The sequence below is a fragment of the Cebidichthys violaceus genome, unplaced genomic scaffold (genome assembly GCF_023349555.1).
Source record: "Cebidichthys violaceus isolate CVI_PGR_0920_01 unplaced genomic scaffold, fCebVio1.0.p SCAF_6, whole genome shotgun sequence".
NCBI lineage: Eukaryota > Metazoa > Chordata > Actinopteri > Perciformes > Stichaeidae > Cebidichthys > Cebidichthys violaceus.
The window spans coordinates 6,739,415-6,762,019 of NW_027176816.1; the positions used below are offsets into that span (position 1 = coordinate 6,739,415).

The window sequence follows — 22,605 nt, forward strand, 5'->3', positions numbered from 1 at the left end:
TAAATAATGCCTTAGCGTGGGCCGCTTCCTCAAGCTTCGTATAAGACCGCGGCTCTGCATTTAATCAGATCAGGTTTTGCAACCAGGAAGAAATCGTGCTTATCCATTTAAACTCACATTTCAGGTCTGTTCAGACAATGCTGAAAACAATTGGCAGGAATGTTTCTTGCTCCTAAACCGCTCCTTAGACAAATGTTGCATACACGGATAGGTGCCTCTCCCTGAGGAAATCGTATGTCTTTGTTGCAGAAATAGTTCTTAAGTTCCTAACCTTTTTAAAAACACATTTTACAGTATTATAATCAGTTGTGAATCATGGCAGGAAACCTATCACTAAATTCAAATTATTTAATATTTGTAGCATCAGTAACCACAGTAAGTTAATCATTTCAGAATATCACCCTGTGAATCAATACCAACCATTGCTCTGCTAAAAAAAAGAAAAAAAAAGTAAAAGCAAATAAAAAAAAAAGAAAAAAAGATTATAGCTGTAGTGCACATACATACAGACGCATCAAATTAAATATATTTCACAGTATAACTGTGAAACCTCTGGTTTTTCAAGATACTTATGGTGATTAAAAAAAATATTTTTTTCTACAACAAATGATTATTTTTATTAAAAAAAAAAAAAAAAACCAGACATCTCTTGATTTCATGACTTAAATGCATATTTCACATGACAACATTCATTAAAACAACAAAAATAAAACACTAAATGGTTATTTTCCCAGCTGGAGTGTGAATTCACTGAAGTACAATCATTCACCCCACAGTCAAGCTGCCACTCCTGCATGCAAAGTCCAGTCTAGTATCTCATAATTCCCAGCCACCTTCAAACGTCTCTTGAGTTTCCATCATAAATAAATTTAAAACAAGTTAAGGCCAACCCAAGCGTCTTCAACAGTCTTTTCTTTGTCCTCCATCTTTAACTGTCCACTCAGCATGGCCAAATACCCCAAGCTCCACAGCAGGAAGTCCTTCTGGATCATTGTTGAGTTGGCTCCTCAGAGCAGAGTCTGAGGAAGGGGACACAAGGTGCCAGAGGTCTCCCGATGGGCAGACAGGGAGGTCAGCCGAAGGTCCAGTGCTGGTACAGGTCGGTAGCATTACAGTGGTCCATCTGAAGCTTGTCTCCATTCAGCTGTAAACATTTCCCACTGCTGGGATTCTTCAGCAGATTTTCCTGGAGAGCATCAGAGAAAAAGGTGAATCAATACAGAAGCCTAGATTAATATCAACATACCAATAGATTACATTTGAACTATTCCTTTCATTCCTATGCTAAATAAATGAAAGATTTCGGGGTCATGGCAACCTGACGGTGACAACAAGAGTCAGGAAGCGCAATATTTCCTCTTCTTTTCAGATTGTATGCTATGATAAGATAAGCAGCAGCTAGCTGTAGCCTTGTATTTAGCAGACAGATAAGATAGTGATATCAATCTTCTCATCCAACTCTCAAATAATACCATTTTCTTAAGTTCGGCTCCAAATGTCCCTCACCTGTGTAAAGACCCACTCCTGTTTGGGTGACACACTGGTGCCCTTCCCCTTCAGCTGGCAGAGCTCGACCTTCACCCCCTCTGGTTGGGGCGTGGCTTGAAGACACAGCTGCTTTCCAATATTATGACGCAGCTCCTTATGAGATGAGTATTCAAAGTACTAGAAGAGACAATCATCCAATCAGAAACCTAAATGTCCCAGAGAACATCAAGTCATCTTCAAATCTTAAATTGCACATGTGTGAGTCAATAGTCTTACCTGGTTGCCTCCCATGTTGTGACACTGGTACATAATCACAGGTTTACCTCCATCGTTACTCTCTCCAACATCCAGACAGGTGTTAGATCCTGAGTTTCTAATCTGGTGCAAACACAGACACAAATAACAGTAAGATACAGCCGCGGTTATGTAATATGAGCGGTGTGTCATATGGTTATTATACAAACAAAGACAAAGGGAAACATGACTTACTGATCCAGATTTTTCTGGGTTTAAGTCAGGAATGAAGGCCTCTGGGTAGACTGTGTTAAGGTACCAGGTGAAGTTCTTGCACTTCAGCTTCTCTCTCAGATTCAGACGATCAGAGATGTCCCCAAACTTATGCTATAAACATTGAAATAGGAATATTATAATTACAATTACATTTTCATATTAACTTGTTGCAGCACGGGGTAAACATTCTAGTCAAAAATAAAAAAAATGCTGTGGAAGAAGGGTGATAAATGTCATTGTTACTCATAGTCACACTGACCTCACTGGCCATAACTGCAGCTGCATGGTTGCGGCGATAGTAAATCTTCTTGTAGTCGTCCATCCAGACCTCAGCCAGGCGTACCTGGTTGCGAGTGATGACCTCTGTGCCTTTGGGGAAGGTGTGGGGGCTCTTGGTGCGGAAGACATGTCCAACCACAGAACAAGGGATGATCTCAAGCTGACCCCCACACTGCCACACCTGTGAATCACATGTGATGCAGGTAGAAATTCAGACTACCTTGACAATGAGAAGGAGACTAAAATAACGTGTGGAACTGTGGAAGTATAGATAAAGAGACAAACCCTGAACGACATCTCCACATTTTCCCCACCCCAGATCTCCATCTTGTCGTCATATGTTCCAATGTGTTCAAAGTACTTCTTTGAGATTGAGAAAAGACCTCCAGCAAACGTGGGTGTTCTGAAATTGTAAGAGTCAGATCAAAGCTTTAGACACTTAAATGATTCAGGATTGTCTGAGTGAAGCCAACATGATCCTTCTTACTTTACAGGGTAGGTTTCATCCTTGCGCAGCTTCCTCGCATCCTCGGGGATCGTCTCCCAGCCGAAGCTCAGGCTCCAGTCAAAGTTACCTCGGTTAAAAGCGCGATTGGCGGCCACAGGCTTGTTGAACTGAAAGGTTTCGAGGTCAATGGTGGTGATCTCTGGACTAACCACGGCAGTAGGTTCCTCAACAATGCGGGCCAACAGTGGCTCTAACCAACCATGGAAACACTCACCTAGACAGGGAGGAAAGACAGAGATTACTTCATATCTACTTCTTAACCTCAGTTAGGGTTAGTTTGTATTTGCAGTACAAACTGTGTCTGTGGCGACAACTATGAGAAAATTGTATATGTATATTATTGTATATTCTCCATCGTATATGTAAAAAAATGTTTTTAAACTATGCACACATTTCTGAAAACTTGAAGCTCATGCATCAACACAAAAAAGGCTCCAGACTGCTAAACTCAGAGAATAATTCCATTGATTTCACTCAAAAAGAAATTGTAAATCAACCAGGACTGAAATCTGAAGGATTAGCAATTTAAGAAAAATCTGTTTCAGGTGAAAGAAAGTTATGATCGGAGCAAAGCACGGCTTCATGAAAATGATAGTATTATATTACATTTTCTGATATACTGAGGAAGATGTCTGAAAATGATCTAAAATAGATGTAGTGCTGCACAATTAAACATGTTACTATCACAATAATGATGTTTGCTTCCTAACTTAAATGACAAAGTTTATGCTTTGTGAGTCAAATCAGACACTTTAATCACAAGTACATTTTCAGATGAAACAGAGATAAATCTTTGCTGTAAAAGATATTTTGATTTGATCATTTATGTAGCTACTGAACGTTTTACTGAAAACTTTCTAAATACCATGATAAAGTTAAACCAAAACAAGGATAATTGTGTATAATGGATGGACGGACGGACCTTAATATTAAGTGAAAATGTAATCATCATTTGATTTAAAATGTTGCCTTAATATGGCACAAACAAACTAGAGAGCTATAGGGAATATGAATCACTTTCTTGCAGTAGTGTAAGTATGTACATTTCTAGTAAAGAGGGAAAACAACACATTAGCTCCTAACCCTGGTAGTGCTATTGTCCCAATGAGCTACACACAGCGGCTTAAAAACAGCCATTGTGGCTGTTGTTGTTGTGTGTGCGTTTTCTCACAGTGTGCGTCGAGAAAAGTTAGGATTTCGCCTTGAGCGATGCTGGCACCCAGCAGCCTGGCAGTGATGAGGCCCTTCCTCTCCAGCTGCCTCACAACGCGGACAATCTTCAGCTGAGGGACAAACACCTCCAGTTGGTTCTTCAGGTGATCTGCGGAAAATAGAAACAACATTATCATGTCTGTTTCGTCTTTGTTTAAAACAATGAAAATTTTGGATGTGGTTACCGGTGCAACAGAGCTCACTTTGAGCCATACCCAATCGTAATGCGTTGAGTAATGAGTTTGGTCGGGGGTACAACACACTTTACGGCCAGAGGTTGCCAGTGAAACTCTAATTTTCAGCAATAATAATCATTAACAGATAAAATAATAAAGCAGCTTGCTGACCCAGATAAAAAAAAAGAAACAATTCAATTTATACCAGTGTGACCACTGCCAGAAGAAATAGCAATGAAGTGAAAAAGTTACTGTTAATTCTGGATCACACTTCCCCTCTGTGAGTCTTTATGACCACAATGCACGCCGCACATTTCTCAAAGGTTTCGGTCTAAATGAATTCGGCAACCACATTATCTAAACGTTATGACCGAGCTGCAGCTCTGGTAGCAAAAAAAGAGAAGTTTATTTTTTTTTTTAGTAGGAAACACAGCGGGTACAGAATGTAACGGCACAATAGCTTCAGTTAACTGACAAAGAGGATATTTCAACCTCAGTCTGTGTGTGTGTGTGTGTGTGTGTGTGTGTGTGTGTGTGTGTGTGTGTGTGTGTGTACACACACACACACACACACACACACACACACACACACACACACACACACACACACACACACACACACACACACACACACACACACACACAGAACAACCAATAAACCATTGGGGTAGTGATAGTAGGTTTATGAGGTTAAAAACTCTTTTTCAATGTTTCCTGTACTTAAATATGCTGCTGCTGCTGCTGTGCAATAATCCAATGACATATGCTGTCACAGCAGCATTAAAGATTGGATTGTAAAACACTTTCATATGCAAAACATATGACAAAGCTGTATTCATACCTCGAAGATAGGCTTCTTTTATTGACTTTGACCAACTCTCACTGAGGGAGACGTGGCCTTGGAGATTCTGTTAAATTGGTGCGCAACACTGTAATTTCTATTTCACAGGAGGCCAGCCTTGTGGACATACCAATATAAAATACACAACATCATTTTCATGTATGGCACCTGCCTGTTACTCTGTGTGCAAGCTGCTAAAAATCCCAAGCCAACATCATTCTTATCAAAGCTCAAAGCTTAAAGTGACTGGAACGCTGCCCTAAAAACTCCGAAGGTCAATTTAATTAATAAATCACTAATAACTTGAGACTCCATGATTTTCAGACTGTGCTCCTGCCTGTACCTTTTTGAAGAAATCACTTCCTAGAGCTTCCTAGTGATTTTCTGTCATGTTTGAAAATGTTTCTTTACTGTCTAACTTTTCTGCAAAACATGCACAGTGTTCAATATCATCTTTACATTATACAATGTCTGTGAAATGTTTAGTTTGCATTTGCTTTATTGATAACATCAACTTCCCAGATATCAACAGGTAAGCAGAGCTGCTGAGCTTACAAATTTGTGCCTCACTTCCTGCCCGATTAAGTAAATACAAATGAATAAAGTCATAAACCTGAACTCCCCTTACTGTCATCAAAGTCGTAAATAACGTATTATATATTTTCCTGCCAGTGAGGCCTCAGCTACTTTTTGTCATTAGTGTGTGTGTTTATATTTTTCGCACCCGCAACACTGGCGTCATCTACCAAGATGATCTCTTTGAGCAGGACAGCAGGAGACGTGTGCAGGACGCTGTAGACCGTCCTGAGGAGGGTAGACCAAGCCTCGTTGTGGAAGACAATAATAACACTGGTGGTAGGTAGAGGAGGACAGCGACGAAACTTCCTCTCCACGCACCTGAGCCAGGGCAGAATACAAAGAGAGACAAAGAAGTGTGCAAAAGTGAGAGGCGTATTTGATGAAATGAAAGGCACACAAGGTCTTGCAGAGCCACATATTAATAGACCATTGTTATTGCAGATAGTCAAGGTCTGGTCACCAATACTTTAAATAGCAAACAGTCATAAACAATCAGCTCACTTAAAAAGCCTCTCGAAAAAAGAAACAGCTCAAGGCATATCGAGCCTGTGACGTGGTTAGATGTCAAGCCTGACAAACATTTACAGTCAGGAGAAGTGTTTGCAACCCAGATAATACCTCAGTCTCAATTACTCAGTACACACCCATACTAACATGTGCATTCTACTATGCATGCAGTTACACTCAGATGAGTCTTTTAACTAAGTGATTTTCCAGGAAAATGTAGACACAATATTAAAATTCATGTAAATAATTTACTGCTCTGAGCGTGACCCCAGCTGGGACCCAGGATATAATCTGGCCTGCAGTGTACATGTCAGCGCACTCCAAACTATCTCAGATTATCTTGAGAACATGTTCTTACTCTGAAGGCCTTGTGTCATCCCCGAGACTACGGCTGAGCGAGATACGGTCACTGGCAAACTGGTTGAAACAGTGCCTCGTCATTCCCTCCTCCTTCTCCTTCACCTCTTCTGGGGACATGTTGTCTTTCTGGAATGCTTTCCCATCAGCCCCAGGGCTTTTGGGGTCCTGAGGCGGTCTCTCCAGGTGAGGTTTGAGCTCAGCCTGAGTGTAGAATCCAGCAGGGCAGTTGGCGTCCTCGGTGGGCTGCTGCTGTACCGGCGGTGCCTGCGGAGGTCTGATCTGGTTGCCAATGTTGTTGACAGCCTCTCGGACCATGAGCAACACCTTATCCTTCCAGGGGTCACCAGCAGACGAGGACCCAACATCCCTCTGGAGAATCACTAAGACCACCATGAAGACAGTCCCCCCAAGGAGCACCAGTTTCAGGGGGGACATACGCCGGCGTAGGAATTTACGCATGTTTCACAATGGGTGTTGCTCTCAAGGCTGTTAGAAACAGAAAAAAAAAATAGAATTGTCCCAAGACGTTCGCTGCAAAATGTTTGCATAGGTTACTTGATAGTTCCAGGCAAGCTCTGAAAAAAACCCCACTTTATTCAAAACCAACTCCTCTGTAAGCCTTACCTGCTTTTACTCACTAATCATTCAGCTAGTTGTTACTGAAGTGGGGGAGAAAAAAAAGAAGAAGACAAGCAAGAGGAACATTTCTGAAACCGGTTTGTGCGTCTCTGCAAGTGTCATAGCAGCAGGGAATCTTGCCAACATTGCTCCTCCTCGTCTCTTCAGAAAACAGTCCCACCGGGCTGGCGGAGAGAACACGGAGAGAACACGAAGGCGGAGAGTGTGAACAAACACACCACACCTCACGGTAAACACCTGAATTCACCTGCTCCGGCCACAGTCCTCCAGGACCCACGTGGCAGCAGGTGGGCCGTGACACTGCTGGCTCAACCGGCAACTCCCTCACCTGTTAATAAGTGACAACGCCTTGCTGCAAATATACCTCACTCATAATGATCAGAGCTGTCATCTGCAACAGGAAGTAGAGTTTGCTACGTGGAGCATGACAGGACCACAACATCAGCCAGCCCTGGCACAATAAGAGGCTGTTTCCTGCTATAGGTGAAACAGGATATCACTGCAATGTAGGACATCTGCGTGTCAGTGGGTGATCACTGTTCAGTTAGAGACTCACTCTTACTTGTTCATAATTAATTTACTCTCTTCTCAAGCCAGCCTCCTTCATAATTGATTCAAGAGGACACTCTTTTTGGTGTTCCAGCAAAAGGGAAACCACCACAGTCCACTCTGCAGTTGTCTCCAATCGATAACCAGTTGGTCAAGTTTGTTGAGTTACAACAACAAAAAACAATCAGAAAATATTTGAGCTTGTAAATCTGGATTGCGTGACAAATTTGAATTAGGTCCCTCTCAGATCAACTGTCAGTATTTTCAGGAAGTGCTCGTCAGAAACATCATTTTACAAATCAAACAACTGTTCACACTTTTCTACAGCTTAAAGTAACTTGAAACACAAGTAAACAACAAAAGGTCCCGCGTAATCACAAAAAGCTATTCCGCAAAAATGAAAGAGGAAGAGTGTCGTTTCTGTAATTCAGAATATGTCAAAGTTAAAGACATATCTAAGCTCTTGTCGGCTCTAAAAAATAAGAAACGTGACGAATGTATGAAACCTGCCAGTCAATCTCACGGAGGACAACGCTGCTGTAAATATATAATGTCAATGCCGCCACTTACCTAACATTTACAAGAAGTCGCCGCCAACACCTGTTATGGTAGATTTCTCTATGCGTTTGGAAAGTTTCCAAGTGGGCACGCAGCGGACTTTCCAGTTGCCTAAAGTTGTAGTACCGGAGTTTCGTGCAGCGAACCAGGATGCAGCAGTTGCGTTGCCTCCCGGCTTTTTCTTTGAACCGCACAGGTGCCATTTGTTGAAATGATTAGCTGGAGAGAGGGAGTGAGGGCTACCCCTGCTGGCCGCGTGCGTCCTTAACCGAGTTACTTCCGTGCAGCACGTTAAAGGCGGGTTTCATCTTAAACAAAGCACGGTTCCTGTTTTTGAAATAGTTTACAATATGTACCAAATGCGGGAGAAGAAACTTAAAAAAAAAAATTAGATCAAATCAAATTGAAACAAAAACAAATCGAAACAGACATACAAAAAAATTAATTTGGGTAAAAATATTATTTCATATTAAAATTATAAAATGGTATAGACTATAGCATATATATGAGATACATAGTCACAGTGTACAAAAGAAAAAGTATACAACAGTGTAGTACAGATACATTAGAAGTCCCTGTATCTTGAGCCTATTATAGTAACATTAGTGATTTTTCATCAGGGATTAGGAGGAATTTATGTCTCTTGATTAATGTTCAGCATAGAGTGCTGTGTGTGAACATTGCCATTACCTCAACAGAAATTCATTATTCATGTGCAAGCAATTAAATACTCTTTCCTGTATCACCCTCTTGAAACTGTAGACTGATTTATTCAGAAAAGGAGGAGGTTTCTCTCAGGTTACTGTCACAGGGAGAAATCTTGATTGCAGACTGCTGATTGACATGAGAGCTTATTGAGACATTTACTACTTTACTACCACTGCTCCTGAAGAGATCCAAGAGCCTCAACAGAAATAAAAAATAAACACAATCAATGCAAAAACAGCAATTTATTAATTTATTGTCCACGGGTAAATTAATCAAGTCAATCATTGCACTATTTCTTAAACTCTGACACTTTTTAAAGGAAAATGCAAGTGTTTAGTTTACCTTTCACAAGGACAGAGAAAGCGAGGGCGTTTTTTGTAGCCTATTAAGGCAACGTTTTTTTGGCTCAGACAGAAAAGTGAGTGATAGCAAAATCAGGTGTAACGCTTGTCAAAATGTAAAATACACCTTCACTTTTCAGCAAACGTGGTGTCCTATCAATTTGGCCTCTAGTACAATGTAAAGGCAATATATAGTGTTTTCCTTCAGAAGTAGTTTAATTGTGGACAAAGATAGAAATTATTACATACATTCATTTGATTATTGTTTCAAAAGACAAATTTTAGGGGGTTACAAGCCTCCATGTGTGAAATATAACCAGATGGGGGTCAAATACTGTTGTGTAAAGTTGTGAATATTGGTCCATGAAGTATGCAGATTTTGGAACTGCATAATCTCAAGGCAATACTTGTGAGCAGACAGAGAATTCCTGCATACAGTTCATCCTGAAGCCGTCAGGAAACCACTTTACGTTCACACGTTGTAACACAATCCAAAACAAACATTTCATAGGCTTTTGCTTATTTAGGTGGGAGTGAAATCAGTCAAAATCACAGACCAGTAAAAGGCGCAGTAGACACAATTCTCTTCAAATTATTGTTTTGACACGAGAACTCAGGAATGGACACACAACTCTGAGGAATAATATAAAACATGCCTTGCAGCAACCAGTTTGGCAAGAAAGCATTGTCATACAGTATCATAAAAACCTCACAGTGAAAAGTTACAGTATGCCCCTAGATAAAGATCAGCATTTAGCTATGTGTGCTCACACCCACACAGACACACAGACACACACACACCCATACACACGGTCCTCACACACGGTCCTCACATACACTTATACAAAACGTTTCATAACAGTTTCAGAATCTCTCTTCAGTACCGGGATACTAATGCAACTTTTCTTCCTTCATTTCACACTTCTTCGTTTTTGGCTTGAACCAAAAGTACATTGCAGGGAGCGAGTAATCGATTGCACATTTCAGTGAACCACAGACCGCCTTGTGTCCAGACTGTGGCTAATCACAGACTAAAAGAAACAAAGAGGGGCCTGATAAGAAACACAGAAGTCCAAGCCAAGGTTATTGTGAGTGCGTTCTATCTGCGCATGTGTGCGTGTGTGTTCTCCTTCATGAATAAGTTCACAACAACAAAAGAAAGTGTTTGTCCCTATCAACGACAGTGACGTTACCGTGGCCTTTGCTGTCAAAAGATTAATAAATTACTTAGGTTTACTGTACTTTTGAACAGAATCATTAGGGTGTATTTCATATCAAACATTTGTTCTTTGGTCATTTTCATCCTTGATGTTGTCCTTGCATATTTTCTTTTAAGTAACAGTTTTTTTTGTATATTGTATATATATTCTTTTTTGTACAAGGTCATCACAAAAATCCATCCGCACAAAAATAAATAACGACTCCAAATGAAATACTCGTACTATTGCTCATAAACACAAGCAAAGTCGCTTCCGTCCTAAGGCAACTAGGCTTTGTGATCTCTCGAGCAGCTTGGGAAAAAGCCTTCGAACATGAACGTCCTACATGTGTGCATCTGAGCACTTGACAAAATACAGACAGGCCGAGCTCGTCTCCGTTGGCCGTCTTCTGTCCCCGGCGTGTTCGCACCGTGCTTCGGTGCTCATCGGCGATTTGACCACTCAGTCTCTCTGCAGTCTCTGTCTTGTCAGTGCAGTGGGAGTCACTCTGCGGTCGGCCTGCCTGTCGTTAACTGCCCGGAGGACCGCTGGTGAGGAAGTAAGTGGTCATCTCCCCCTTCCCCTTCACCTTGACAACACCTCGACAGTCCAGCTGGTATCCGTTGTTGACCAGCACGTGGTATAAGTCTGTGGTCACCTAAGAGAAGACACGGACATTTGACACCCAGAATGTGAGACAGTAAACCCTTCCCGAGAGAAACACCGTCAGTCCCAGTTTCACATTGAATAATCTGCCTCATGTGACTACGATGATCAGATATAAAAGGTTTAAAATGTAGTACATTTTGTATAGCAGTAGAGAAAAATAGATCTACTTATCTATTAGGGCTGAAACAAATAGTCAATCGACAGGAAATTAATCAGCAACACCTTTGACAATCATTTTACTTATTTATCAAGCATACAGTAAATGCAGAATATTCACTAGTTCCAGCTTTGCAAAGGTGGGAGCGTTTCTCTATTTTAAATGTAAACTGAATATCTTTGTACTCATCTCAGATGCGAAGATTTGCTGCTCATCTGTGTTAACATAATAACATATTTGGGGTTTGGACTGCTGGTTGAAATGAACAAGATGGGTATTTCTTTATTTTTCTAATATTTTATGGTCTAAACAATTAATCAATTCTAAAAAAGAATAATCAACAGAATCATTGACAGTCAAAATATCCATTAGTTCCCTTGTATTTATATAGTGTGTATTATAAAAGGCATATTTATTTGCAGTAGCTATTACTGTTCAACAGATGGCAGCATTGTTCTGAGTGTAATCTTTGTAGCAGCCAAATTATGGATTTGATTCGGGGCAAAAAACAACTCACTACAGCTCTTAGCTAAGCTGGTGTTCGTCCCACATTTCAAAATTAGTGTAAATATCAACTATATAACCATGAATTAGAGATCTAAATAAATTACCTAACCTGACTGACAGTGCTCATCTGTCTTTAAGACTTTAAGAATAGAATAATGCTCCCCTCCAGAAGTACTTTAGAGCACTATTTCTACTAGAGAACAGCATGTCCGGTACTGACAGGGATTCTTGCTTAAGGGCACTTCTGCAGACCAGATGTCTGAACTTAATTCCTTAAACTGAAGGACTGTAAACTGATTATATCTGTAGAACTGGTATCTTCTATGGAACTTTTATACAGAATATAATATAATCAAATGACTTTGTCCCTTACAGATACCACAAACAATGCTTTCAAATGTACATGCCTAAGAGCGATGAACATCTCTTGGTAAGAGGAAAGATGTCTGCAGATTGGACATTTTTTAATTGGGTATGAGTAAACATAACTGACGCACACTTTCGTGTTGAATGACTAATGACAACAGCATCATTTTATCAGTAACTGGATTGGTATTCTGCATTGGCTGTTTCATTTAACAATAAACTGCTAAATGCTTCTCGTGAACATTAAGTTACAAACTGCTGAGGTTGTGCTGAGAGGAGTTTGGGTGCAGTACCTGGATGCAGTCTGGTACTCCTGTGCTGTCCATCCGGCTGGCCACATTGACTGTGTTCCCCCAGATATCATACTGGGGTTTCCTGGCTCCAATCACCCCTGCTACCACCGGCCCCATGTTCAAACCTGAGAACAAATCACCTGGCCATGTTACATCATGCTACTTACACCACATTAACTCAATTATAATGCTGTTTCTACGGAAGTAGATAACTGTGTTTCTCCTTTGCCCAAGCAAGGGATTTTTTTAAACAAATGCCAAACAAGATTTATCAGATAACGATTCAAGCCCAATCTCTGCTTCTTTCCAGGCATACCTATCTTCATCTGGAAGTTGTTGAAGGAGTGCTCGTTGATGTATTTCATCTGCTCCCTAAGCCTCATGGCATAGTCGGCCAGAGCCAGGATGTGTGAACGGCCCTTTTTGTCGTAGGTGGAGTCGTTGAGGCCAGAGGCTGCCATGTAGGTGGAGCCGATGGTCTTGATTTTCTCAAGTTGACGAAACTTATCCTCACTGATAATCTAGAGACATGGAACACAAACTTGTTATTGTGGCAGAACAACATAGACAACCAGGAATAGGCAGATAAAGCAGCATAAAACAACTGAACATATTCAATAAATGTTTTCTACACAAATTAAATTTGCATTCATTTTTTTTATCACTCATACTTTCGTCTCTTCTCACCTCGTCAAAATCGGCGATGATCTCATTGAGCAGCCTGAGACACTCCACTCCCTCGTTGTTCGCCTCCAGCTCCACGTAAAACTCAGAAAAGTTGCTGATGGAGGCGAACATGACAGCAACGCACTCACATGACTGGTAGTACAACTCGTCATTTCGACGCTCCCGTGCAAGAAAATGGGCGGCTACGTCCTTGGGCAGGATGTTGTGGAGCAGGCGCCGGTTGTACGCCTGCAGCTCCTCCATCTCCTCCTTCTCTTCTGTGGCCTGAGGAGGCAAGGGGAGAGATGTGGTTGCTTAGTCTCATTGTCATAAGACTGGATTCCTGAAGTAGTCATGTGCTGCTATATGTCTTTTTTGTGCAAGATAGTTTGGCATGTCACAGTAGGAAAAGCACAAGCGTAAAACATACAATGAAGGATGACTGGATTCCATTTAAGTGCTTTAGTTTCAGGGTCCTGGTATTGTGCATGCTGGCTCAGTGTCTCACTGTCCTGACTTACTGGGACACTTGAATAGAACGGAGATACTGTTAATGTTATTACCAACCCTGTGCTTTTCCTGCTATGACCAGTGAACATGTCTGCTCTGAAAAAGGCCTTTTGGTGAGTTTAAATAAAAGTAGCTTCAGTTTAATCAGTTTAAGTTTAATTTACCTGCAGCTTCCAGAGGAAGTCAAGGCGTGCAGTGGACTCCACCTGCTGGCCGTGCAAGTAGAGAGCCAGAACAAACACCGTCAGGATAACAGGGGTCATGACCTTTAAGTATACCTTGGTCACACCCTCCAGGCTGAGGAGAAGAAGAGGGTTTGACAAGAGACATGACCGAGTGCATGAGTAAAATGTATGAAACCTGACACACACTGAAACATTTGTTGAATGAAAGCTACTCACCACTGTTCTGCAGTTTCATTGAAACCAGGCCTAGAAAAGACAAGAGAAAGTCATGTCTACAAAGCATACTAGTCATTGAAATTAGGCAGTACAAAATAAGAAGAACACAACTTACTGTTGTAGGGAATCATTAACAGGTGATAATTGCCTGAGGAAAAAAAAATAGAACATATTCAAAAATAGGAATAGAGCCCAACTGGTACATGAGAAAGTAGGTCTTTTACAATCTAAATCTTATTGTAATCAAAGTAGGCCATGTCCAAACGAAACCACAGTATTGTGACACATGAGCTGAACTATTCAGTTTGAAAAGAGTGAGTGTATGTGATTGCATATGTGTGTGTTCCTAGCAGAGGACTCACAGGGTGTTGACCAGCAGGTCTGCGTTGTCAAACAAGGCCACCTGAGGCCACTCCACCAGCAGGAGGAAAGTGAATTGGATGAGCAGCATCAGAGCCAGTTTCCCTATGCTGCTGATGTGGAGGAACACGGAGCAGGCCAGCAGGGTCAGCAGTACACTGTAGCTAAAATACTGCAGCAGAGAGGAGACAGCCAGGGAAGGGGAGGAAGAATGGGTGAATATTCAAACATACTTTTCATGCACACAGAAAAATGCACATAGGCATTTGTCTGAACACACGGACAACACACACACACGCTAAAATGTTACGGGACTGACCTCTGGGAAATGGCAGGGCATGGCCTGGCTAGAACACAGAGTCAAACCATCCTCTGCTGTCTTGGTCAGGTTGTGCAGCAGGCAGAGATTTACCGATGTGTTCAGCTCATTGGCCACACAGTCCTTTAGATTCTCTCTGCTGCAGGTAAACTGGCAGGAAAGGACAACAAAGTCTGTCATTTAACTGTCAGTCAGTAAAAGTGAAACGGCAAGAGACACACACACACACACACACACAAATGTAATGCGGAAAACAGAAAACCATAATTATAAAACTTTTCAATATTTTATTTTGTCCCTATTGAATGAAAGTAGAGCCCAACTGGTACTGGGTTTATAAGGGGGCAATGGCAACAGTGTAAATCTAATAACAATTAATTTGCGCATAACATCAACATTTGTGATAGAGATCACTATGTTGTTGGTTAGAATTTAGATTACATTTTTATTTTGGACATTTTACATTTGAAAAAAGGATCAGTGCTCTCTGGTGAACAAAGTACGTAAATAATAATAAAATAAATCTTCCAATTATAATGGCGATGCCAATTAACAGCCCAAGATCTATCATTAGTCAGTAAACACTGTAATCAGACAGTGTTCATCCAAGAAATATTTGTAATTTCTGGTCTGGTTTTAAATGTTTTGACAAAGAATACCAAATGCCTTCAATTTAGCTTGAAAATAATTTCTGAACCACACGGTAGGTATTTATATAATATAAGATAATGGTCACATTGCATACAGTACATCATCTTTTCTAAACCGTAGTTACAGCATAGCTTCTGTGGGTGACAATTTTGCATGTACCAGTATTAAAAAAATGAATTTGATGTTGATGATGGATGAAGTTTCATAATTAATAATTGATATTCATCTTTACATGACTTTTCTTGGTCATGGCATTTGTATTGGCATATATAGTCGTGTTAGCATTACACTGGTTATAATCTATGCATACACAAACACAATGCTAAATAGATCTACATAATATTGGTAAACATTAAAAAGAAGCTGATGGTTAAGAATAGACTTATTTCTACTACCCCATCTGTCACAGTGACTAATTATAGCTCCCCCCTTTAGGCAAAATGGTCTAATTTTAAAAATGCCAGCATGGTGCAGAATCGTGGAGACCTTTTTAAAATCTGAGATGAAGTGATTAGTGGAAGGACAGACAAATGGAAGTGAGGCAGATTCGTAGCCCCTTCCCTGATGTCATTGTGGGGGACAACTTGCAACAAGTCACAATTGTTACATGAAACAAAAATTTTAAAATGAAGAGCTGTAGTCCCTACCATGTTAGCAAAGGAGGAAATGAAGAGGAGGAGGATGGTGAAGACGCCCACCAGTGTGCTGTTTGCACGAGACTGGACTATTTTCTTGGTTACAGTCTGCAAGGCAGCTGGGAAGAGCTTGAATACAGACAGCAAGGAGAAGATCAGATAAGAGAGAGTTAATACCATTAGTGATGCTGGCTGAAGATATATGATAATGACTTTTATCTGAAGACATCTGCTTGAGAAATCATATAGGAGGAGATGGCCTTTGTTTCTCACTTTGATGCAGGAGTAGATGGCACAGATGAAGAGGATGTTGATGAGGATGATGAAGATGCTGATGTAAAGACCAAGCATAAGTGTTGTTCTGCGGAAGAGAAGAAAACTGGCTGATTAGGATGTAAAACTCTCATTAACTCCTCATAAACTAATCAAGAGCACATTTCCTGCCCACAATGCAGTATAACTGAGAGCAACATACCAGAAAGAGTTACTTACTTTGGGAAAATGATAATCTGAATGAAACAAATGCAACAGAAAACAAGGAGTGTGCAGGCCACATATCCCCCAAAACGATCATCAACCTTTTTGGAGTACTGAAAAATAGAAAAACAATGAGAAATAAGCTTCATTGTAGCTCAATTATTACAGAGGAATTCATCAATTCAGGTTATTAGAAATGGAATTTGGGTGGATTTTGAACCAACTCTGATCAAATAGAAACCTTTTTCTCGAGTTCAGCGGTCTGAAAGGTGAGGAGGAACTTCTTGACATGATCCTTCCTCAGCTGGTCGATGCTGCGTGCGTCGATGGCCCGACCAAGAAACTCATCCACCTCATCCTCAGGGTTCAGGGCCTCCTGAGCGCAGCGGCTATGAGGTAGATGGAACAATAGGTCACTGTGTGTGTTTGTGTCTGTGTGTATGAGTTGGCCTATGCTGTGACAGGCAGGATGACCCAGAGCTAATATGGTATTAGTGCTGGGTTGGATCTGACTGTATAAAACCAACAGTGGGCTCTAAAGTTAGACCGCTACAGTGACAGTCTGCCGCTAGTCAACCGCTAATAACAAAAGCCCCCCTAATAACAAAAACTGGAGCCAAAACACTCACTTGTCTTTGCTGGATGCTTCATCAATGCCCTGAGAAAAACAAAAACACAGAGTGAAAATGTGACTTAAGAGCAGAGAAAGTGCAGGAAAGAGAGAGATTATCGTGTGGCCACAGTACAAGTAAAAAATAGATAGAGAGACTCAGACATCTGCACAGCTAATCCCTGAGAGCCAGACTGATGTTTTAATTAATGCTCGGAGGCTTCAAATTACACCCTCTTTGCCCCTAGGGCTCAAAATCTCTGAGATGGAGAGGACAAAAGGAGGAGAGGGGGAAAATGTAAGAAAGACAAGGAAATTAGACTTTTAGCGTTAAGAGAGGGAGGATATGAAAGAGAGTGAGAAAGAGAAACATCTGCAGCTGCAGCCTCATCAGATTCAGTAGTATATGATGCACTGAGAATTCCCAGGGAGCCCTGTTGTAACTCCTGCTTGTTTGACGGGACCAGATCAATACTTCTTCACACATTCCTATTGTCTCCTTTAGGCTTTACCATTTATACAGTTCAGTACACATTCGGCACCTTCAGGCACTCAAATTCATATTTATATGACTTATCAGACTCTGCAGCCATATTGTCAGCATTGTGAGGCTACTTTTAAATGTAAAGCACATTGAGTTTTTCTGTGATGAAATGTTTTCGAAAGATAAAGTTGCCCTGCCTTGCCTTACATTTAGGATCAGTTACTAACAATAATGCTAACATGCTGATGCTAAACAGGTGTATTGTTAAGCATGTTCACCTTCTTAGTTTAGTATGTTACCATGCTAACATTTGCTAATTTGTATGTAAGTAAATGGGAAATAATATTGTGTTCCCAAGAAATTGAAAGAAGAGTTACAAAGACCAGAAGAGTTGTTGTTGAACTCTACATAAAGTTTCATAAAAGGCTATCTTCGACTCCCGTGGTATTCTGTACAGTTATCTAACAGAAGAGCTTTGGAACATTATTATTACCTGTAAGTCATAAATAGTTCGCTAAATAGTTTGGTGTTACATTGGCACTAGACACAAAGTGCAAAGTGAGGCTGATGAGAATGTCATTAGTTTTGTAAGTATTTGGTTGTAAATCAAAAGTATTAGACAGGCTCAAATTTTGACCAGATGATGGTGCTAGAGGAAACCCTACAGGATCACCAAAATTATTATGGTTCTTCATGTGGGGGACATGAATGTCTGTGCCAAATTTCAGACACTGCCATCCTTAGAGCCATGTGTAACATTTTTTGTTTTGTTTTCAGAGATTCTTTGAGAAAAAAGGAAGTTTGTATGAAGTATATTGATGAAAAAGTTGGAAAGGCTTTTGCCCTAACAACAGGCCTGTGATCCAGGGCCGTGTAAGAAAATAATCTAATTTTAACATAATGATGACATAATTAGAAAGGATATTTATGATTTGACTTCAAAGAGTGGAAAGGATGACACAGGAAATCAGATATAGACAAGAAGAACATGCCATGTGCTCAGCTAAGTGCTCCCTGAGTGTATCTCACCATCTGCCTGAAGACCTTGGACTCCTTGGTTCTGGAGAAGGATCTGTCAGGCACCCAGCGTGGCATCAAACCCTCGACAGAATTTGCACGTGCTCGCTGCATCTTGGCCATCATGGCTTTCTCCTCTTTCTGAAAGTGAAGAAACCCCACCAGAGTAAAGGCTTTGACAAACAAGGACTTCTATGCCAGGTGACAAGCCATTATATTGTTTGTGTGAAATATGGCACTAGTGTGAAGTTCTGAGGAAGTCAAGCAGGTAATCAAGGATGTTTGTGTGTGTGTGTGTGTGTGTGTGTGTGTGTGTGTGTGTGTGAGTGAGTGTGTACTAACCCTCTTCTCGCTGCAGCCCAGCACCAAGAAGGTTTCAATGTTGTTCTCCTTCACGTAAGCATTCCTCTCTCCTCCAAATCCTGGCTCCACCTCGTAGTCCCCGTTCAGATACTGTAGTGTGGCTTTTGTGATGTGGATCCGCCTACAAGCACGCACACACACACACACACACACACACACACACACACACACACACACACACACACACACACACACACACACACACAACCCCTATTGTGTAAGAAATAAAACAGGCTATGGGAGAATATGTCAGTGCAGTAACAGGTGGAGTAGGAGGGACTTACCCTGCCTTCCCCCCGGCCTCCATTTGGTTGGCAAGCGTCACATCGTTGGACCAGACGTCAAACTGCCACTTGCGTAGGCCCAGCACCCCACAGTGAACGCGCCCGCTGTGGATGCCCACCCGCATGTTCACATTAACACCCGTCACCTCTCTCACCAGCCTGCAGAGACGCACACACACACAAAACCAAATGCGCACTGTTGTAAAAAAATAAATAGTGTCACCTTCGGGGTTCACAGCGTCTCTTCTGTTCTCCCATGTAACATAAACAAAGCAAGATATCTCAACTTAACCTTCACTGGAGTATTACTACATGACTGTACGGGTGTGTGTGCTGTCATTTTGAGAGTGTACATTAGTGTGTGTTTGACTCACGAGATGGCTTCAATCATGTCTACTCCCATCTCCACACAGCAGTGGGCATGGTCAGCCCGGGGCTCAGGCAGCCCTGACACACAGTAGTAACAGTCCCCGAGGATTTTAATACGCAGACAGTGGTTCTCCTGTGCAGCAAAGACACACCCATAAAGAATTAGGGTTTCAATTATAGCTAATATACAGCATGCTCATACCAAATATAAAGCTTTTTATACATCATTTAGATGACTCATCAGTCAGTGTTCTCTTATTGATGTCTTACACAATGCTTAAGTAACCCCCCCCCAGTACATTATGTTGGCTTTGTCATTCTAACAGCGAATGCAACAGACTGTACGGTTACATAAGCAACGGTGGCTCAAAGTTCTGCTGTGAAAATGGCGACGGCAGGTTGTCAGCGCTCACCGAGGCCAGCTTGTCAAAGCGGGCGAACAGCTCGTTCAGCGTCATGACCAGCTCCTGGGCCGTGCATTGAGATGCCAGGCTAGTGAAGCCCTCGATGTCTGCAAACAGTATGCTGCAAGAGAGGTGATGGAGGTAGGTAGAGAGAGAGAGAGAGAGAGGTTGAGGGTCACCAAAACACACAGAGAGAAAAAGAAAGACAAAGGAGACAGAGAATGGGATCAATCAATAAAGTATAGAGTTAGTTAGCATGGTCTAGCGCCTCCCTCCCTCCTCACTGTCCAGCTGTCATGTGAGCAGGGGAGGGAGAGAGGCAGACATTTGTTCAGCTCTGGCTCTCATCATCTAGGCCAATGTAGGTCACCTCCTCCAGCCGATCCCTCTGTGAACACCACCCCTCGTCCCCCTGTCTGCATGCCTTGCATTGCTAACTTTTGATAGTAATAAAAAAGTGAGGACAAACAACACCGCGGACATTCTGAGTTCCAGTTGAAGGCAACAGTTGGCGCTGTTGGTCCCGTGAGGTCATCCACTCAGGGAGACCTGGCCCATAATTACAGCCTACCTGGACTTCCCACCCTGACCAAGACTGTGAGCCACAAAAGATCATCTTTAAAAGGTTGGTTCACACAATTTACACAATACACAAACATATTTTCTCACTTACTCCTTGTGTTATCGAGCCATGCAGTGGATGTTGTTATTGGCATGCCGTTCTTTGATTTATTCATCCAAGTTTTGAGATAACAAAACTCCACTTGAACTACTTTCTATTGTAAAAAATAGTCCCAAAGAAAACTGACTGCGTGATCTGTGGATTATACACAGTAAATAGTTTCTGGAGAAAGACGTTGCTTTTTATTGGCGATATTATGATTTTTCAATTATGTGAGCACCATTAACAAGTAGTCGATTCACCAACCTTGTACTAGGTGGCAGCAAAAGAAAAAGAAAAGACAGAAACTGGGCAAATACAACCCAAAACTTTCTGAATGGTCAGACATTATGAGGAGTAAAGTGCTTTTTTCTGTAGTTTGGGTTAATTGACCCTTTATAGGCCAAAATGGATTTTTTTTTACCATGAAAATTACAGATAAAGTCACATCCTAAATAAACCTGTTTAACTTATAGATAATACATAGATAAACATTTGGAGGGCATGTGGACCGACCATAATATATACCAATCATAGGAAAGCATTAGCGATGTAAATAACAGGATCGGAAAAAATGAATGTTGTTGTCTGGTGTTGAAGCTTTTACAAAATTACCTGAGCATTGTTTTGGTACAAAGACAGCAGGTTTTAAACTTGGATAATGGATTGCTCCTGTAAATTTACACTTTAGTAGAGCAGCGGCGTTGCAACAGATTATTCCACTAAGTGCATCAACTGCACCTATTTGGATAACCTCTAACAGGAAATGGCTGCTGCAACCTCCTTTCCTTGTCCCCTACCACCATCCCCGCCACAACATGAACAGCAGCAGCTGGGATCAACGCTGGGCTAATAGATGGAGAGTTTCAATCACCTGTTTAGTATTGAGTTATTCCCACTCGGGAGGGGAAATCCAGTGGTGAGGGCTGAGACAGGGGGCCAGCAAACTTGAGGTCTGCCTCCTATCATTTGCTACAGAAAGCACAGCAGTGTGCCTAAGTCAATGTCGGTACTGCAGCCGGTGCTGTCACTGTCGATAAACAACAACATGCATAATACATGCTGTCAGGGAAATAGCTGTTGGAGTGACTCTGTAACTGACACATCAGTCAGCAGAGTGAGGTCAAAGCCACTGGTGCTAGCAGTGACGGCAAAGCAGACAAGCTCTCCGACATCTTCCTGAGTGTGTGTTAGCGCACTTGTGTGGAAGCATGTATGCGTATGCTTCTGTATTTACCTAACATTGTCGTGTTTCTGGATGTAGATCTTGTGGAACATCATATCTTCCTTCTTGGCATTGATATCAGCCTTCATCTCCATGGCAACGTGCCTTGGCAGCACTGACAGCAGTAGGCGCTCCTGAGAGAGAGAGAGAGAGAGAGAGAGAGAGAGAGAGAGAGAGAGAGAGAGAGAGAGAGAGAGTGAGAATAGACAGAGAGAAATTAAAGAAAGAATGACAGAGAGAGAGCCCATTCATTTTCATCAGTTTCTACTGTTAAGAATGCTCAATGAGTCACCCTGCCTCGTTGGCATCTGCGTGGGAACATGTTAGTTAAACAGCGAGGAGTGTGGATACGTGTTATACTTTTCAGCATATTGTTGACCTCAAAAATGGAGACAGAAAAAAATTAGACTGGAAAATGGAGACACCCATTTGTTGCTCTTTTTCATTCGTGCATGTGTTTAGTTTTCCTGCAGGACACGGGTAAGACTGCCTCCCTCACTTATTTGCTTGGACATGCATCTGTGTGTGTGTGTGTGTGTGTGTGTGTACATATGTGTACCTGCTGCTGGTTTTCCCTCTGCAGGTGCAGTCTGGCCTGGATATATCCTCTCGTCTCCTGGAAGGCTTGTCTCTGAGAGACCTCAGCAGGGTAGTGGGTACAGATCCCGATCATGTTAGTGCACAGGAAGATCAGCACATTGGCACTGATCTGATAACACACAC

At 41.6% G+C, this 22,605-nt stretch overlaps 2 protein-coding genes across 4 annotated transcripts in view; both read right to left on the minus strand.

Moving 5' to 3' along the window:
• Window positions 1–595: 595 nt before the first annotated feature.
• galnt6 (UDP-N-acetyl-alpha-D-galactosamine:polypeptide N-acetylgalactosaminyltransferase 6 (GalNAc-T6)) lies at window positions 596–8,434 on the minus strand. Of its 2 annotated transcripts, none has more exons than XM_068732645.1 (11): window positions 8,219–8,434; window positions 6,459–6,946; window positions 5,739–5,911; window positions 3,957–4,106; window positions 2,765–2,999; window positions 2,563–2,680; window positions 2,258–2,458; window positions 1,978–2,109; window positions 1,765–1,866; window positions 1,507–1,665; window positions 596–1,186 (listed from the first exon to the last, which is right to left on the minus strand). In XM_068732645.1, exons 2-11 carry the CDS (start codon window positions 6,917–6,919, stop codon window positions 1,073–1,075), a joined length of 1,845 nt encoding a protein of 614 aa, XP_068588746.1. In that variant the 5' UTR covers window positions 6,920–6,946; window positions 8,219–8,434; the 3' UTR covers window positions 596–1,072. The 2 variants fall into 2 exon arrangements, with proteins under 2 accessions (XP_068588746.1, XP_068588747.1); XM_068732646.1 differs by lacking the exon at window positions 8,219–8,434 and adding an exon at window positions 7,085–7,374.
• A 703-nt stretch (window positions 8,435–9,137) lies between these two features.
• Window positions 9,138–22,605, minus strand: part of LOC137889047 (adenylate cyclase type 6-like) — a 33,757-nt gene continuing 20,289 nt past the window's right edge. For both annotated transcript variants that reach the window (XM_068732643.1, XM_068732644.1), the window contains exons 4-24: window positions 22,442–22,591; window positions 21,895–22,016; window positions 20,006–20,117; window positions 19,598–19,725; window positions 19,224–19,382; window positions 18,919–19,060; window positions 18,589–18,717; window positions 17,095–17,123; window positions 16,707–16,854; window positions 16,481–16,578; window positions 16,262–16,349; window positions 16,001–16,117; window positions 14,703–14,852; window positions 14,386–14,555; window positions 14,139–14,171; window positions 14,024–14,053; window positions 13,787–13,919; window positions 13,134–13,397; window positions 12,763–12,967; window positions 12,447–12,571; window positions 9,138–11,112 (exon numbers count right to left, since the gene is read on the minus strand). In XM_068732643.1, coding sequence (XP_068588744.1) covers window positions 10,984–11,112; window positions 12,447–12,571; window positions 12,763–12,967; window positions 13,134–13,397; window positions 13,787–13,919; window positions 14,024–14,053; window positions 14,139–14,171; window positions 14,386–14,555; window positions 14,703–14,852; window positions 16,001–16,117; window positions 16,262–16,349; window positions 16,481–16,578; window positions 16,707–16,854; window positions 17,095–17,123; window positions 18,589–18,717; window positions 18,919–19,060; window positions 19,224–19,382; window positions 19,598–19,725; window positions 20,006–20,117; window positions 21,895–22,016; window positions 22,442–22,591 — 2,661 coding nt within the window. In that variant the 3' untranslated portion in view covers window positions 9,138–10,983. The remainder of the gene's footprint in view (window positions 11,113–12,446; window positions 12,572–12,762; window positions 12,968–13,133; window positions 13,398–13,786; window positions 13,920–14,023; window positions 14,054–14,138; window positions 14,172–14,385; window positions 14,556–14,702; window positions 14,853–16,000; window positions 16,118–16,261; window positions 16,350–16,480; window positions 16,579–16,706; window positions 16,855–17,094; window positions 17,124–18,588; window positions 18,718–18,918; window positions 19,061–19,223; window positions 19,383–19,597; window positions 19,726–20,005; window positions 20,118–21,894; window positions 22,017–22,441; window positions 22,592–22,605) is intronic.